This window comes from Corvus moneduloides, chromosome 13 (assembly GCF_009650955.1).
Source record: "Corvus moneduloides isolate bCorMon1 chromosome 13, bCorMon1.pri, whole genome shotgun sequence".
In the NCBI taxonomy this organism is placed as follows: Eukaryota; Metazoa; Chordata; class Aves; order Passeriformes; family Corvidae; genus Corvus; species Corvus moneduloides.
This window is the reverse complement of record NC_045488.1, coordinates 14,225,312-14,243,398: the sequence shown is the minus strand read 5'-3', so window position 1 is coordinate 14,243,398 and position 18,087 is coordinate 14,225,312. Positions and strand designations below refer to the sequence as shown.

Below are 18,087 nucleotides of genomic sequence, written 5' to 3'. Positions count from 1 at the left end.
AGTCTTTAAAGCAGTATTTGGGGCAGGAAGGCAGAATTAAACAGGTATGTTGGTATAGCAAATCAAAACATGAGTGCCATTAGGTTCTAACTAAAACTCCTTTGTCTCCTTCACTGTTACTGAATTGAAAACTTAAAAGCACATTTGCTCACAGAAGAAAGATTAGAACTAAAAAGCAGAAGAACGCTCAAGCAAGGCCCAAAGAAATAATTTTAGTTTGCTCTTTGTGTTTAGCAAAACTCTGTGGAACTTTGAAACAGCTGGGTTTTTACACCAGACTACCACAAACTCTGCTTACAGGGCTTGGGGACTCCTTCAGCTGCTGACTAATGTGGCCTTGAGCAAAAGGGCTGCATCTTGTTAAGCCTTTTGGTTTGGGTCAGTATGTAAGGGTCTGTGTTCAACCTTTCTGCACCTGGCTGGAATAGAAATGCCAGACAGCCAGGCCAGGACTCATTTATCACCCAGCCAGGGTATGGGTATAGTTACAACACTGCTGTTCAGCAAGGGAGAAGAGCAAATAAGCCCCATTTGGAAAAGCTGGGTGGTGGATGGTTACCCAAATGAATAGGGGACTCCTACCAGAACAGAAGAGCTTAGGAAGTAGTCCTTGAATAAGAGCTGGAAGTGCTTACTGGTAGACTGCCTGTGACAAAAGGATTCAAGTAACATTTTTTTTAAGGCATGAAGCAGTAAGAAGATGCTGATTTCTGCTCACTGTGTGGAAGAACTGCTAAGCACCTGCAGTGTTCCAAGGGAATTAAGAGCAGAGCAGAAAATGAGTTAAACTAAACTGGTTTTGAGTAGTAGCCTTTCAGGAACGATGGAGAAGTAACGTGGTGGTGTAACAGCATTGTCTCTAATTAATCCTATATGGATATTCACATCTGACAAATACTTAGGTTTAAACAAAAGAAATGCACTGTCTCAGCAAGTGTGTCACTTACCTTGATACATTTAATACATCTTGCTCACTTCTTAAAAGAAAAATTGAAGATCAATTTTACTGAGTTTTGCTGCAGGAGTTTCCAAGAGAAAGTACAAGTTCAAGAGTGTATTTTCAAAAGTACTTGTGCATTTGGCTGCAGCCTGTGCTCTTCATCAGGTGTGACAACACACACAAAACAACTATTTGCTCTAAGATGAATTTATAGTGGCTAATGGATCAAATGGGCAAGTTGGAAGTTTATAAGCTTAAAAGACAAAGCTATAGAGAGGTATTAAAATAAAACTTGAGGTGTGCTTGGTTTCCTGTAAAAGTCTAGATGGGCATATTCCAACAGTTAAAGCTTAATTAAATTAAAAATGTGATTGATTGTGCAGGTGTCTGTATTTCACTTAAAACACTAAAACAAACTAGGACAATGGGGAAAAAAACTGATTGAAAACTGCTAAGACCTTTGAATTTATCAAATATGTAAGAGTACCAGAAGTCTATCCTTTTCCAGAGTGAGTTTTTGTTGGGTTATTGTTTGTTGGGGTTTTTAAGTATATCATCCAACCTTTATTATTAGGAAAGAACTTAAATATCTAAATGAAATATTTATTTAAGCTTGTTCACTTAAATTTATTTACATACAATGAGTTTCAGAAGACTGTTAACCAAAATAAATCTCAGTTGGGTAAGACCTTGAACTAGAGAGAGGCTGTTAACCAGAGACACTATTTAAAAGGTAACAGAATTTAACAGCTTTGTGGTACACAAACAAACAGGGGTATTAAGATACAGAATTGGATTTCTCTGAAAATTATTTGTGTTCAAAATTATTTTAACAATTTACAAGGAAAATGTTATTTCCTTATAGTCTTTAAAAACACATTAATACAATATAAACAATTAAGGCTTTTAAAATGCAGAACATTCAGTAGTTGAACTTGTAGATGCCATTACAATGTTGGATAATGGTGTAACATGATGAAAAGGATTTCATTCACATACATTGGTACAAATGATACTGCATGACTAGATTTAATTGTCACGCACCTCTAAAATACAACTTAAAGAGATTTAACTTCTCCCCTCTCTTGGTAAATCCACAGTCACTTACATCAGCTTTATTTTGCATTTCCTTTAACATTATATTTAGAGATCAGGTAAACATTGGGTGACTAAAAGACTCACAGCTAAACTGCTGATTTAACACAGGACTTGCACAGTTCTAGTGGCAGCTGAAGACAGTAGTAATCTGGAAGACTTTTGGAACTTTCTTAAGATACAACAGGGTTTTGTGTGTGGGGCTTTTTAAAAACATTTTGTTGTAAAAAGACCCAGTCAAGGTAGTTAAGACAACAAATACTTGACTTAACACTGAAGAACTTGGGGCAACTTCATTCATGAAAGGGTTCATTTTTGTATGTCCTATCAGTAATTTCTTCATTAAGCTTTACATGTATGTGTAAAAGGTGATTATCACAAGTTGTACAAATAATGGCTATGCAGCTGGTGAGCAGATAAAAGGATAATTGAAAATTATTTTTAAAAACTTTGGTAAGAACTTGTTTTGCTGAAAGCTGTAATACAAACCAAAACTGTGTAATTTAACATTAAAGCTCTATCAGGTTATTGTGGGGAAACTGCTGGCAGTATTTCTCACTCCCTTGTAAAGAAATTGCTGTAAGGAATTAACATAATACTGAGCAAGATGTAACAGACTTAGAATGTATTTCTGTGGCACAGGACAAGTACTTGATACTTCTATAGTTCTAAGTACTGCTACCAAAGTCGTGAGGCTCAACCTGTAAACAGCGACTACATACTGCAAAAACACAGGGACAAAACATTCACATGTGCCATGACCTATCCAGTACAATCTGACAGCAACCTGCATTAATTGGGGGTGGTTTTGCAAGTACAAACTGTATCCAAACCAGAATCCTGCTTATTTCATCAATGTCTGTACTGTAAGTCCCTGACCAGTCATACTTCCCAGCACAATGTTACAGCACTAGTGATTTCAAGAGTTACCAAAACAGAGGTGAAGAAACCCTTGCTACAATAGGTTTCTCTCTTGAAGTCATTGTACCTATGGTCACTTTTTTAAGGGGTTCTCCAAAGTTATTTTTGCTTGCCAGTGCCTAAGAGAAAGCATGTAAGAAATCCAGAAATAGAAGCACACACTGCTGTAACCCGAGTATATGGAATGCAAACATGTAATTATTGCAACTACTCATGATAAAAAAAAAATGCAAAAGCTGGATTACAAGGAGTTTAAAAGTCTACAAGCAGGTTCCTTGGTTCACTGTATCTATCTGCAGTGTCTTGAAGACACTACTATGCTTTTCCAAGCAAAAGAAGGATTTTATTTCCACAGCAATACTTTTTTCTACAGTTAATACAATCAGTGGTAGTATCTACCTGTGCAATTGGCGAAAATCCCTGTATTATTACTTACTTACCTCACAGAGAACTTGGTTTCAAACTTTCAGTGTGAAGGGCTTCACTAAAACTGAATTGTAAACAAAACAGTAACTAATATAAACCAGTTTCTGGCTCTGGTTAATCTGCAATAAAAAAGCCCTAAAATTAAGAGATCTATTGATGCCCTGATACCAAAATACTAGAGAGAAAATTATCTGTTTTCATAGTTATTTTGGAGTTCCCTGTAATATGAGATGACCAAACCCAAGGGTGTTCCCATTACTCAGCTGATTTAAGTTTTAAAAATAATTTAAGACACACCGGTGTTTCTTCTAATTGCAACTTTGACCTTTTCCTTGGCATGTGCCAGTAAGCAGGAACAAAAGCCCACACAAAGTTTCTGACAAAAATACAATTATCCCAGCTTTTTTGGAAACACATTCAGAAGAAATCTAAAAATGCTTAACTAGGTCAGGTGAAAATTCTCAAAACTGATTAGTATAAGCTTAACTTTGAAAAGTTACAGCTGAAGTTTTAACTCAGGAAGCCCATCCAAATTTTGCTAAAGGCTTCAACAAGGAGAGAACGTGAACTTCAAGACAGACCAAGTGTCCCATTATTTCATCCAGCTCTGTGCTGGAGAACCTCAGTTTGTCTCAGCTAAAGGCTTTGGCTCCTGAGACACTATTAGATCAATCCCCATATGCTTCACAATAGGTATCACGCTGGATGGGACCTAAACTGAAATTGGTTCAGCACTAAAGGAAGTTCAAGAGAGTAATTTAAAAAAACCAAAAGAAAACTTAGCTGAGTTTGTGTCCCTGTTCACCCCCAAGATCTCTGTACATTTGGCTGTGTTTGACTCCATCAAACAAGCCCATTTCATTCACTTTTGGCCCCAGCAACACTGCCCCAGCACCTGCTGCCCTGAGTGCACAGCTCGGCTGGAGGGCAGCACCTCAGCTTGTGTCTACACTGATTACAGTCAGAGCAGCAGCGGCCTTTGTTTTCAGCAGTGTTACACTATTTTTAAGCACTATTTAGACTGAGCTAGCAAACATCTCAGTAACTTTGAGTGCTGAAACTTCATTGAAATTGTTCCCTAGGATTTCCCAAAAATAACACTATTTTCTTTGCACATTTTTCTAAATGTGTCTAATTCTGTAAAGGCAAACATGGGATCTTGGACTTCTAATGATAATTAACAAAGTATTTAAAGGTTTTAACCTTGAAAAACAAGGAATTGCCCATTTCAGCACATGAAGCTTCTCTATGAACACAAATAATCCTACAAACCAGAAAAGGAATGGGGAAGGCAGATTTCAGCAAGTTCTCTAGAGAGAACTCTCCAGCAAAGAGAGCTCAGAGTGATAGGAGCTGACATTGACCAAAACTGAACAGTGGGCAACTGACATTTAGTAAGACTATTTGGAGCTATCAGAGGATCAGCACAGCTAGTCCTGACTTTAAAGCACAGTAAGAGTGAAGAGCAGTGTGTCCAGGGAGAGACACTGCCAACCTGCCAGGAAATGAACCTGCTGGGCATTACCTAGGTGAAAAAATCCGGCCACTGCACGCTGTGCCACAGCTATTTGTGTCCAAAATAACAGCAAAATTAAGGACAAAGCCTTTAACAATCTCAAGAGGTAGCGTAGGAACTTTTATGTTCCAGCCTCTCTTTCCTCCTTAGCAATCCCCTGTGGCACTTCCTCCCCATCAAAGCAGATCACAGCCGAGCTTCAATCCATTGCTTTTCTACCGGCCAAGCTGTGAATGAGAGGGAGCTGTACAGAAACACTGTGAACATCAGACAGACTCTGTGTAAATGATGTGGTTTGAGAAGGTGTCACTCACCTGTCCCAATTTTCCCACTTGACAGTAACAGTCTATTGCTAGTTAGGCTTAATAAAAATGGATGTGAGGAGGTGCACTCATCAAGATGAAATGCCATTTTCAGGCCTTGCATGTGACGTTTGCTATGCCTGGACTGAAAGGTATGAATGTTTGTCAGTGTTGGATTTTTCTTGCTACGAAGGTGTTGTTTGTCATAGCACAGACGGAAAAAATAGGAGCACTCTACTGCAACCAAACTACAGCTTGTTATTTTTGCTTTTCTGTAATATGCTTTCTAATGAGGATTCTGCACCAATTAACATGCATTTTCTGAGTCACCTGTTTAATGCTGCAACCTTTAAAAATCTACTCTTATATAAAATAACCTCTTAATTCATTATGTTGTATTGAAGGATGTAGTTTGTATAGATTCTGTAATAAGCATCCTAATGCAAAGAGCTGATCCAAGCAATGAGCTGACTTTGTTACAGAACCAGTGTAGCAGGAACAAAGAAAGGTTCAGTTAAAAATATATCAGCTTTACCTTTTACTCAAGTATTTCCTGCTGAATGCACAAGAAAATTCCATTTCAAGAACTCAAAATTGCCTTTTATTACATACTGGAAAATTTTCTCAAGAGCTTGCGTATACAAGTTTGAAGAAACATGACAATAATGTGAAATACCAAGTAAGAGCCTGCCTGGCACTCCAAGGTTCCCAGCAGAGCCTGTGCTTCCCTTGGAGCTCGTGTGCCTTGAGCCACAAGAGCAGCTCTGCAAAGACACTCTGAACACATTATTTCTTACATGAACTACATGGACAGCGGCAAAATGTAGTTTTTGTCTTGTGTTTAAGTGAATTTTCAGGAATGCTAATTTCATTCTCTGGTGTTACAACCCTCCCTTAGATCTGCTTTTCTGGGTTGCAGATTCTATGAGTGTCACAAGAAAAGTGGTGGATTTGAGCATTTACAAAGTGCCTTATAGAAAAACATTTATCTCTACGGCAGTGCTCAGATTTTTGCTAATTTTAAGAATACTTGTATGTAGTTTTTTTTATGTCACAACTATAACGCAACAACAAAAATTCTATGATTCTGTTTTCTGTGCTAGCATTTATCTAGTGGAAAACAAGTTCTACTCTACTTTTCTGGACACTTTCATATATATTATGTAGGTATTTGGAGCATGTGCATGCTAAATTGTATAAACAGATTTAAAGTATAAATCTATACCCTTTTGCCAGAACATGAGCTGGAGAAAAAAAAAGAAAAAAAGGCAAATGAAGTAGATACTGTCTTCCTGGTACTCCAAGACTGTATTGTGCAATATCATTTTCCAAGCTCACTTCATATAGATAAAAGCAATTCTGTTCAGGTTTTTTGATCCTCAGATACTGTCAGAGATACAAGCTGTGACAGGTGCTTTTGGAATGGTTACTCCCAGTAGGGCATAAATTAAGCTTCCAGATGTATTTCATTTTGGGTGTTAGGAAGCTCAACTGCTTATAACTTTTGCCACTAACAAGTTCAACTCATGCAGCCCTAGATTTCAGGAATTCTTTACCTTTTTTCCAAAGCTTCAAGACCTGTAAAGAAAAAAGGATATTAACAGAGGACTGTTTTCATAGCATGCCTTCCATCTCAAATACTCTGAAACCCTTTACTCCTTCATTGAAAGAAACTGAATTATCTGGAAGTTGTAACTTCATGATGAGCATTGCATTTAACTCTTCTTCTTCTGGGACCAAATGACAATAATTCCTTTAACTACCGTATATTAGGTTTCAGGCATATCTGTCTGAAACTGGCAATGTTACATGAATTCTTCTAATATGAGCAAGTATCTTAGGCAAAGAGATATAGTCCATAGCCACAACACCTCTATTCCTTCCAAAAGGAGTTAAAGTGGCAATACTGTCACTGAAAATAATAACAAACACTTAGCTTGACATATTTATTTTTCAAGGTCAATAAATAAATGTAAATACACAAATTTGGAAAAATCTTAGTAACAGAATGTTTTTAAACAACATTCTGGCTTAAAGTCTCTGTTATGACACTATTGGAATAGTTTCTTATCTACTTAAAGTAGCTAAGTCATTATGTTGGTGATCCTCCATCACATGAATTTGTTTGAAGAAGTTAGGCTGCTGCAAAGGAAAAAAAGACATCAACCTTTGCTCTGATGTAGAAAATTATCTGAACTGCACACATTAAGTATTAAAATTACTTCTCTGGGCATGACTTTTCTAGAGAAAGTATTTTTTAATTTACAGTTTACATATTAGAGACCTCCTACTGTTCATTACTTCATCATTATAAAACGGAAATCGTAACAAAAGTGGAAAAAAACAGAAGAGGAAAAGGCATGGAAGAAAAGTGATATAAATTGGCCCTTTAGTTAGTAAGACATTCTTCCTTTATCTAATTTTCATTCTAGGTTGGTACCAGATGTGTGTGATGACTGGTTGCCATCATTGCAGCAAGTCTGCTTGAAATAATTGTAAAGTGGCTTTTTACTGGTGGACATGCATTAGAACCCACTTTACAGACATTCTCCAAACACCTGGAAGCAGGAATGTCATATTCCACCTGGTTGCCTTAGCTTGCCCAGGTTATTCTGTGTGAACACTAAGGCTTAGAGCATGGATACAGAACTTGTCCAGGAGAAGCAGCCTTTTTCAAAAGTATCTACAAATCGCTAAATAGGAATTTTTATCAAAAGGTTATGCAAGAAGGTAACTGCTATTGATTTAATGGAAGTGGAGGAAGATTTGTGGTTCCCTCAAAATTCATCAAGTGTTCTATTTCTGCATTCTATAAATACTACAAGACGCAACATGTTTATTTGGTTCCCATAAATTAGAAAAATCTGGTTTCCAAAAATTCTAAATTAGTGATTTAAAAAACAAAATATTACACCTGACCACCTTTCAAACCATCTCAGAGAGCAGCTTCACTCCTCTCTCACCCTTCAGAAGTGTGCTTTTTTAAGAATACATGATTTATAAAACAAACAAAAAAGTGTGTTTTTAACTAGAGTACACTTGCATAAATATACAAGTGGACACGTTAACGTCATGTTAAAGTTCAAGGTACTTCTGGATAAAAGGCAGATAGTTAGTTATTTTAACTCTGCATTCTTATATAGAATAATGATTATTATAGACTTTAGTTTCCTCTCATCATTCATCTATCATATGGAGAGGTCAATAAATAAAAGCTTATCTGGTCCAGTTTACCTACAAGAGGAAAAAAATAATACAAGAAAAAGAAGTTATCTATAAAATTACTTGTTTAACCCTGATAACATCTGAGTTGCCATACCCAGTTTGTAGTTGCAAGAAAAGCAAACAATATTCATCTTGCCTTTTAATAAATGCCCCATTTTTTTATGACAAATTTTTTATGCTGCCTATCAAGTCACATATTCTTGGGGCAAGAAAGCTGGCCAGGAGATGCAGTGATAGCAGTAACAAGTATAAATCTGGGTTCAAAAAAAGAACATACCAGATTCAGAAGCAAAGAAATCTGGACACACTGAGGAGGCAGTGCCCAGCTGTTATTTGGGCTCTTGTGTCGTGGAGATTACCCAGCCTAAGATACAGTTTCATACTATGGAAGCAACACAGAACTCCGTTGTGCTTGTGTACAGACTTCAGGAAAAAGCCTTACACAAAATGAATTACCTCCTTTGTTTAGAGTAGAAGATAAAATAGCTTACTAACTGATGTAATGAGTAATGGATGTCACTATGACACAGGACTTGCCATGAGTTGTGTGTTCAGCTACAAGGTGCAGTATTTCTTATGACTAACTCAAAGCACAGCCGCATCCAACTGTGATTTGGAATTCCCTCTTGAGCAGCACGCACTATGACTTTGAAGAAGTCTGTCTGATTGTAACAAAGTCATCCATCCTCTCTTGGAACATGAACAAAATCCATGGGGTAATCAGGCACAGGCGGCATGTAACAGGTTTGTCTTCCATTTTACTCCTTGTTTTTGCTTCTGAGGACATGCACTTGGCTCCAGATGGGATCCATTTTCTGTTACAAGAGAACACAGCTATTCTTCTCTTTCTCCCTCTCCTTCTCTCGAGGCTCTTTGCGTTTGCGTTCATTACTCCCGGATTGTCTTGCGCTGGCTGGAGAGGCAGCACCTTGTACCTGCTGTGTAGAGAAAATAGCATGGGGAATAAACCCAGCACTACTGCAGATATAGCCTGAACTATTACTGTGTGGTCAGTTTCACAAACAAAATGTTTAAGTATGATGCAAACCAGCAGAATTTAGGTAGGGGTTTTTGGTATACCTACTCCCGGACCTCCAAAGAACTGCATATTAACTGAAAATTAAGTCAGCTGAAAACATATTTCAAGTCTCATGTGTCCCTTTTGTTGTGTCCACCTATTCAGATCAGTTGTTTCAATAAAATATGGTTTCAAACATTTTCTGACACTTCTGTGTTATTGTACTACAATTTTTTCTTAGTTTCTCTTGTAAGGACATAATCCACATTTCATTATTTGCAGAGTCAAAGTGCTGGTGTGGACAGCGAGATAATGGTAAGGCAGCAGCTTTTTGTGACTAGAAACGCTTTAATAACTGGCAAGGGGGTTATAAAAGAGACCACATAAGTTTTGTTAATTCATCATCTATTACCACTGTTACCCATTCAGAGTTGCAAATGAGCAGGCTCTTAATCCTGTTCAGCAGGTTCTTCAGTTCCTTCTACCTTTGGCAGCCAGTAGTAATGAATCTGTGTTTTAGGAGTAGGTACTGCTGGTTCTATCAAAGCAACAAGCAGTGCAAATAACACAGCTTTTAGCTGTCAAAATTCTTGTTTCATGCTTAACAAACTTATCAGTTAATGGTTCTGAATTGCTTCAGGCCAAAGATAAAGGCTTTATATAGATTATTTCTTACGTATTTGTAAATAAAAGCAGTTCTAAAAGTCGTCAGTGGTTAAGAACTCTGTAAATCCAGATCAACTTAAATATTGCCTCTTGCATAGAAGATTTAGTTAAATTGCATTTTAGCATAGACATGTGCATGAATCGGATTTTCAGAGCATTTTGAAAGCTGCTTATGGGTATGGGATGGAAAGGTGTACTGGGAGAAACTGTGAATTGCCTAATTTGGAACAACAGAATAGATTCACATGAGATCACACTCTGAATCACCTAAAAACGTACAGCAACAAACTTCTGCAAGACAAAATAAAGACATAGCTTCAACTACTATCAAAAAGTTCTTATTTGAATGCTCTTTTGCAAGTAATATAAAATTCCTGCTAGTACCATCTTTGTAACCTGACAGATTAACTCATCCCATCATTCCAAATTAAGCAGTATAAATGAAATCCTAGTTTAGACAGTTAAGCCTTTTTAAAGTATTTAAATGTTTGCAATTGCCACATCTACATGCATACTCCAACAATTGTGGCATATTCCTAAAGATTCCTATATTCACCACAGGCTGATATATGTACAAGCACAAATGTGTCTGTGCAATTATGAACACTTTCTAAAATTTATTATAATCTGTAGTGCTGTTTTCTTACCTGGACCTGAGCAGCTGCTTGTTCTTGTTCCTGATAGTACTGAGAAGCTCTTCTGTCCTCCTCTTCCTGGAGCTTCTTTGCTAGCTCTAGATCACTGATTCCTTCTGGGATCTGTTCCCAGTTAATCTCTTGATTCTGCTGCTCTTGTTGTAGAGACAATGCCATCAGATAATCCTAAACAGTACACCTGTTTATTAATGCTCTTTCACACAGAAAAGAGTCAAATAGTATCAAGTGATTCTTTCAGCATGTGCAGCTACACAGTACCATCACTTTTCTCCCAGCCTTATCTTCAAATGGAGAACAGGAATTTGTTTCAGAACCTGTCCATAACCTCAGCTGCAGAAAGGCTGAGAACAGCTACTTTACATGTCTACTTTCACAATGCCTAAGTTGCAGCACAGAAAACACAAAAACTAATTAAAAATTTTGCTTTCAGGTTTAAATTCCGTTACCTGGACAGCAGCATATTATCTTTGTCAGATTTTTATTCTGAGAGAGAGATGCAGTGCTTCAACTTATTAATAAGAATCTTACTCATTTTTCCCCAGTATTTAAAAAATATTCATGGTGATTATTATAAACTTGTTCAGAATGTAAGATTTCCAAGGAATGTGGTCTTGCTCTGTGCTTATGCATTAACTGGTACAACTCAGCTCCACCTCAGACATGACTTCTGCAAACTGTGTGTCTCATTAAGAATAATAAACACCCACCATGACACACAGTCTGCTGTGGGGCTTGTCCTACTTTCAGCCAAGTGGGCAGCAGAAGGCAAAGTTCAGCTACGAAATCTTAATGAGCTGAAGAGAGTTTGTCATGTAGGAAGAAATTCCACAGTCTGCTTCTGTTTCCTTATACAAGGCAGAGGTGCCATTTCACCTGAGTGAGGACTGTGCAGAAGTGGATTCTGAGAGATTAAAATCCCATTTTCCAAACTACTCAGTTAGTCTTACTTTTCCTTCCTCCAAACCATATTAATACTTTCAAGTGGCACTTTTGGGAACCCCAATCTAATTATCTAAAAGAGTTTTATAGTCCCACATATGCATGAATATACACACATACACGTCTGTGGAATTATACATAAATGTGATTAAAAATCAGTACTAACTTACAATGGAAAGGCAGAAATCCAGTACCTGATCTATTTGATCCTGCTGCCCTCTGTAGACAGTTTCAGGGTCTGATGGAGGCCGCAGGTGGAATTCAGAGTCACAGAAATTCCCGTCACCATCCACATTGTGTAAGCTTTCCCACACAACCTTCTCTTCTGTAAGAAAGCCCTGGTCTGTCACCAGCAGGTAAAGCTGACCCTATAACAGAAGAACAAGGAAAACTTGTTAAACTAAAAAAATTACTTTTTACAATCTAAGTAGCAAAAATGATACAAACGTTGCATTCCACTACAACATTCATTTAGAGTTTTTAGCAAGTTTAATAATGAAGTAAATTAGCATACAGCATTAAACCACCAGATACTAGCATTCACTGCTAAATTAACAGCCACACAATTTCTGCATTCCATCTTGCAACTCTTTATTCTTAATGAAAGTTCACATTGACTAGAAATTAATATAAAACATGAATATATATATGAATGACTATATTGATATATATCAAGCTATACACCTTGATAGCTCTTTGGAAACACAACTAAGAAGTAGACTTAAAAATTCCCAACGAACTCTTTAAATCCCAGAAGCAATCATATTAAATTCCAAAGGCAAGATACAGAGACAAAGATGATCTTTCCAAACAATCCAAGAGGCATTACCTCAAAATGGCCACATCTCAGACTTCATGTTTCATAATGAGTTTTGATGGAATTTGAGATCTGTGTCAATTGAAAGCTCTAAATTTAAGATTCTTTCTATCACTTATCACCAATAACTGCTTTTGTTGGCATTTTAGTGTTTTTACAGTTCCTTAAGGCCAAATTTCTTGATTTCAGAGTCTGAAATTATAAAATGGGCTGGCCTGGAGTGAAGGAGACAATGCTAACAAGTGCAAATACCAAGGTACTGGAAGGATGAAATGTAAGCTTAGGCTGAAGGAGTGGGAGAGGAGCTGAAATCAAAGGGGAATTACCGAAGTAGGCCCTAAGTAAAAGGAGATGGTGCTGTGCATCTGAGGGACAGCAAAGCAGCACAAAATACCCCTATTTAAACTTCCATTTAAATCAATCCATTTATCTCATCCTACCCTTTTTATCATGTTTTTAGAATTATACTCCAAATCAAGAATGTTATTACTGACCACACAGCACATTAAGACTGAAGCTTCCATTAATATTTACTGAATGATCAGACACTCAATACAAAACTTGTAGCAGTGGTTTAGCTGTAAAAATCAAAGCAGTTTATTGTGACAGACACAAAAATTTGCTATTTGTATTCCAGCAGCACACAAAGGGTTCTCAAAGATTGCTGTACTAAAGTTGTACCAAAGCAAGAGACAGATCCTGTTCTAATGATTTCTAAGGCTAAACAGGCAAGAAATGGAAACATTGTCCACATTCAACACATACAGAACAAGCTCCCTGACTTCTCTGAAGTCATTAAATGACTGTCTAAGGGAGATGCTGAAATTCCAATCAGATCTCGTCAATCCCACTCTGTTTACAGCCACCCCTCCTGGGGCTGGGAGGTCACTTGATGTAATCAAGGTATTATTTGAAGATTCACATGCAGCAACTATTCCAATATTACCTAATACCATAACATGCACTTATACACAAGGCCAAACAGAATGGACAAAAAGCCCAAACCAAAGCCGAACAGGTAACAAACACTACTGTACGTTCAAGCTTTGGAATGGGAGATAACCAGCACAGGGGGGCTAACCAGACATAAATACAAGTGTCAGCAACAAGTCTGATCACATACCATGATCTAAGAAATCATCTTTCCCTTGGAAACCTGCCTAAGAACTGAATGATACTCCTGACACCTAAAAATTACCCAAAGAAAATAATATGAAGTAATTTCACAGTATTTCCAGTTTGCGCAGAATACCTATTTCATAGTATTTTGTATATAAAAAGTCTTCAAAAAGATGTAAAAAAAAAAACCACCCAGAATTTTTAGGATAACACGTATTTGAACTTTTAAGCTTTATTTTGAACAGTACATTGACTCAAAACCTAAAAAACAGGGTGGTGTGTGTGCCTCTCAGGTGTTCCTCTATTATGCCATACATTTTTTACAGCCCATAAACTGTGTAGCTTAATAATAATACTGAAATAGGAAAACTAATATTTTCATAATCTCCAAACTATTATAAGCTTAAGTTTTCCACACACAAATATTAAGGTATATCATTGCCTTTATGGAATTAGAATCTAGTATCTGTCATCTAACGATGGATTAAAGCTAACACTTGTTTGAAATAGAAACCTGTTTCAAACCTTAAATAAAATTTATATTCTTACATTGTAAGAACTTCTCAGTTGAACACTGTAAAAATGTCACATTAGAGTAAATAATAAAAAATAAATGTAACACAGCTCCCTAATGAAGCAATAAAATGCATTACTTATCACCACATTACCTAAACACCACCACTGCAATTCCAACGCCAATTGCATAGCTTAAAACATTCTGCTTTACTTGAACAAGCTTAGCAAACCAACGAACACAGGCTCCCTAGTACCTGATAAGAGAGAGAGAGTTCCTGTTTACATTACTGGAGTAAAAGAACAATGGGAAATCACAGCTCAGCGATCCAAAGTCACCTTTCCCTTGTTTTTTACCAAGTTCTCTGATCTCTACATCATATTAGTATAATTAAATTGAATTCTGCAAAAAAAAACAAACAAACCAAAACAACCAGGACCCTTCACAATATTGCTAATATTCATGGCACTTTTGTCAGTAATTTCATATATAAAGTAAGAGGTGTTGGCTCTCTTGCTACGAGCTGTAATGTAGCCTCTCATCATGGTTTTGTTCCTTCTACTTGCAACAAGAAAATAGAGGCCCTATCTACAGGCTGGCTTTGTAGGCTCAGTTTTAATACCAGGCATGTTCTCTTCCCTACGCTAAAGGCACCTTCACTGGCACACCCGGATTCCAGCAAGGAGACCCTGTGATCCAAGAAAAGCCTTTTATCCTCTGACCTTCATGCTGCCTCTGAGCTGGAGCTGCACCGAGCAAGGCCATGCCTGGTGCCAGGCAGCGGCCGCCCTTCCCAGGCACTCGCCAGCTCCCGGGCTGGGTCCGGCTGTCAGGGACAGGGACACGAGGGACAGCGACACAGCACCGGCCTGTGCAGCTGGGACCAGGACACAGCTCAAAAGGCTGAGCAGCACACTGGGCTCGGGTAATGAAGGTAACCAGTGCACACAAAAATGCCTTTCAAATGCCCCTTGCCAAGAACAGTATCACACTTTATAAAATGTTTCTACCTACACAAAAATCTTAACTGGCCATTTCTAAGGTATTTACCAGCTTAACTTTTAGACTTGTTTTAAATGTGGAGGTTTTTTTAACAAATACCCAGTCTGATGGGTTAACACTGCCCATATACCAGCACATAACAGACAGCAAAAATATCTACTACTAACTATCGTCAATGGGGAGTAAAACAAAAAAAAAGAAAGTCTCAAGTGCACAACTACTGTAGACACAGTTTACTTTAACAAAGTTATGAATAATTATTTACCCTAAGAATCACTATCTAGATATTGTAGACTAACGCCCAGATTTTACAGTTTCACATATAAAAACCTTGAAATAAAGCTGAGGATAAAGCAAGATTATTCTCCTGAACAGGGATCTTTCAGTCTTCTGGTTTGCACAAAAAAACCAATCTCTGAAATGCACAGATGTAGGCTACAGGTGATATTTCTAGACCTCCTTTCCTTGGATAATTTCATAATCAGATTAAATTATTAAGATTAATGTTTCTAAACTACTTGTTCTAATGCCAATTACCAAGTTCCCAGCAATTTAGAAAACTGGAAAACAAAACCAAACACCTGTCCAGTAAATTCATACAGTAAAGACAAACATTTTAACCCTTATGTTTTAAATAGTATGTAAATATTCTCTTGGACTTCTGGATCAGATCCCTTCGTTTTTGTGAAGATGTTTTAAGTTGATGAATGAGTGCTCTTTAAATTTTCTCTTAACAGTTAAAACATTCAGATATACTAATATAAAAAAGATTTTTTTAAAAGCAGATACTATTGGATTCAGCGTAACCCTCAGCATAAGAACTGTACACTTACTAAGAAATTGAAAAATAAACATGTTTTTATGCAGCTATATTCATTGTCTCTACTGTGCCAATCTTAAATGCCCAAGGAAAAAGTGCAATTACTGTTATGAAATACACTTTGTATTGGAATAAAAGTATCTGTTGGGTTCTGGAGCAGAAACACAACATTTATGAAGTAGAAAACACACATACTTAAAAATCCAAAGAGGTGTCTTGATACTTTTCAGTAAAGAACACAGGTTCTATTACAAACAAGTCTGTGGGAAAGCGTTCCAACTGAACTAAGATCTTACCAAACTGATCCCCTCTTTACAGTCCTGTTTTTCCTTGATCTAGGGAATTATCATTTGATGTATTTATTATCTGCATAATGAAAAGCAAAGGCAAAAAAATAAAATCGCATTTTTAACTGCTGAAAATTATTACTGTATAATCACATGAGCCAAGACTATGAGTATGCAATCAAAGGGACAGGAAGTAAGAAAAATGACTACTTGGGCAAATGGACAAGGTATTGAAATCCAAGTCCTTTCACTAAAATACCAGCCTTAAAAAACCCACACTGAACTTAAAAGATATCCCCAGTGTACAACTCATTGTATCAGCTGTACATTAAAGGTGCCAAATAAAAGTTGAAGCATTAGCTTAATTAGAATAATAATCGCTAATTACTCAAAGTGTGTTTCTAAAAATATACCAATTTTATTACATGGACATAACTTATTAAGTGTGTAATTCCCTTTTAATTAACTCGGCAGCTGCTTTATTTACAGGTTTCCATGTATTGATTTGGAGGGGAAAGAGGGAAAGGCAGTATCAGAGAAAGACAAAATACTTGCATTGTTCTTGCTCGAGAAGATCTACACCTCCATTTTCCCTGGCATATGTTGTGTCTCCAGTTTTCCCAACTGATGGACTTTTCTCCATAGTCCAGCTACTGCTGACTACTGCTCAAACTGTGAGGAAACTGCATCTGCAGAGTGAGCATTAAACCCAGTAGATGGAAAGTGAAGCAGTTGAAAAAAATCTCAGCTCTGTAGTAACAATGCATTTGGCACTCACAGAGTATCCTGGAGGTCCAAAAATTTCTGGATAGCTGATCTTGGCTAAAAGACCACGTTAAGTCTATCTCTGACTTGATATGAAAGACCCCCTAGTCATACAGCTACTGCAAACAGCCGGGTAGGTTAGAAGCAGACAGAAGAGTTACTGCTGGCCATTAAACACCAATTTTAAAATTCTTTTCTGTCTTTATTAAAACAAGTTTCTTGATATCTCAAATTCTGTCATGTACCACTCACCAGAAATCCAAACCAAAATGAACACTGCTTACAAGCAATAACTTCAGGAACTAAACCATGTAGATAACATGGAAATTAAACACTAACTACGTGGGAGGTCCCCATAGTGACTGTGAAAAACAAGAATAATGGCCTCTATTTCAAAACTCAGCATTTCAGAATTCTAAGACTTCTCAAAAAGCACAAGCTGAAAACCACTGTGACTCAGTAGCAGCAAACCTTAAATATACAAACAAATAACACTCTTCTTCAAATATTTTAACTTTGTATTTCTTAGAACCTGGATTTAGTTCTTACAGGTAAAAGTCAAGATACAGATTTTTACTCACTGCCTTAAACTGTTCTGTATTATTACTGTTGGTTAAGGATATTTAACTGATTGAAACATTGCGTTTTATTTCTATAAGGAAAAAGGATCTCAACTGAGAAGTACATGTTTACAAGTACGACGCTGATAAAGCACAGACAAACACACACCAGGTTCTGGCCTTCTATCTAAATACTGGGCTGCAAAAGACTACAAACAGTCTATGTTTTATAAAACTAATCTGTATTTATAATCCACAGGTCAAAGTGATACTCAGTGACTATATTTAACATAAATAATATTTTAGATTTTAGAGGCTTTAATAATAACACAAAAATGCATTATTTCCAGGAAGATTTATGTATGTTATCTGGAACATCCTTTAAACAAAGTAAAAGAGGTATCCTGCACTTCTAGGTACCATTTGTATGCAGAAAGTACAGCTGTGCTTTTACTTAGTATTTTCTTTTTTGAAACCAAACTGTTTTGAGGTTGGGGTT

The 18,087-nt window shown here is 37.0% G+C and overlaps 1 protein-coding gene across 1 annotated transcript in view; it reads right to left on the bottom strand.

Annotated features, from left to right (window-relative positions):
• Positions 1 to 1,529: 1,529 nt before the first annotated feature.
• MINDY2 (MINDY lysine 48 deubiquitinase 2) overlaps positions 1,530 to 18,087 on the bottom strand; it is a 32,822-nt gene continuing 16,264 nt past the window's right edge. The window contains exons 7-9 of the mRNA XM_032123214.1: positions 11,899 to 12,072; positions 10,757 to 10,930; positions 1,530 to 9,363 (exon numbers count right to left, since the gene is read on the bottom strand). Coding sequence (XP_031979105.1) covers positions 9,244 to 9,363; positions 10,757 to 10,930; positions 11,899 to 12,072 — 468 coding nt within the window. The 3' untranslated portion in view covers positions 1,530 to 9,243. The remainder of the gene's footprint in view (positions 9,364 to 10,756; positions 10,931 to 11,898; positions 12,073 to 18,087) is intronic.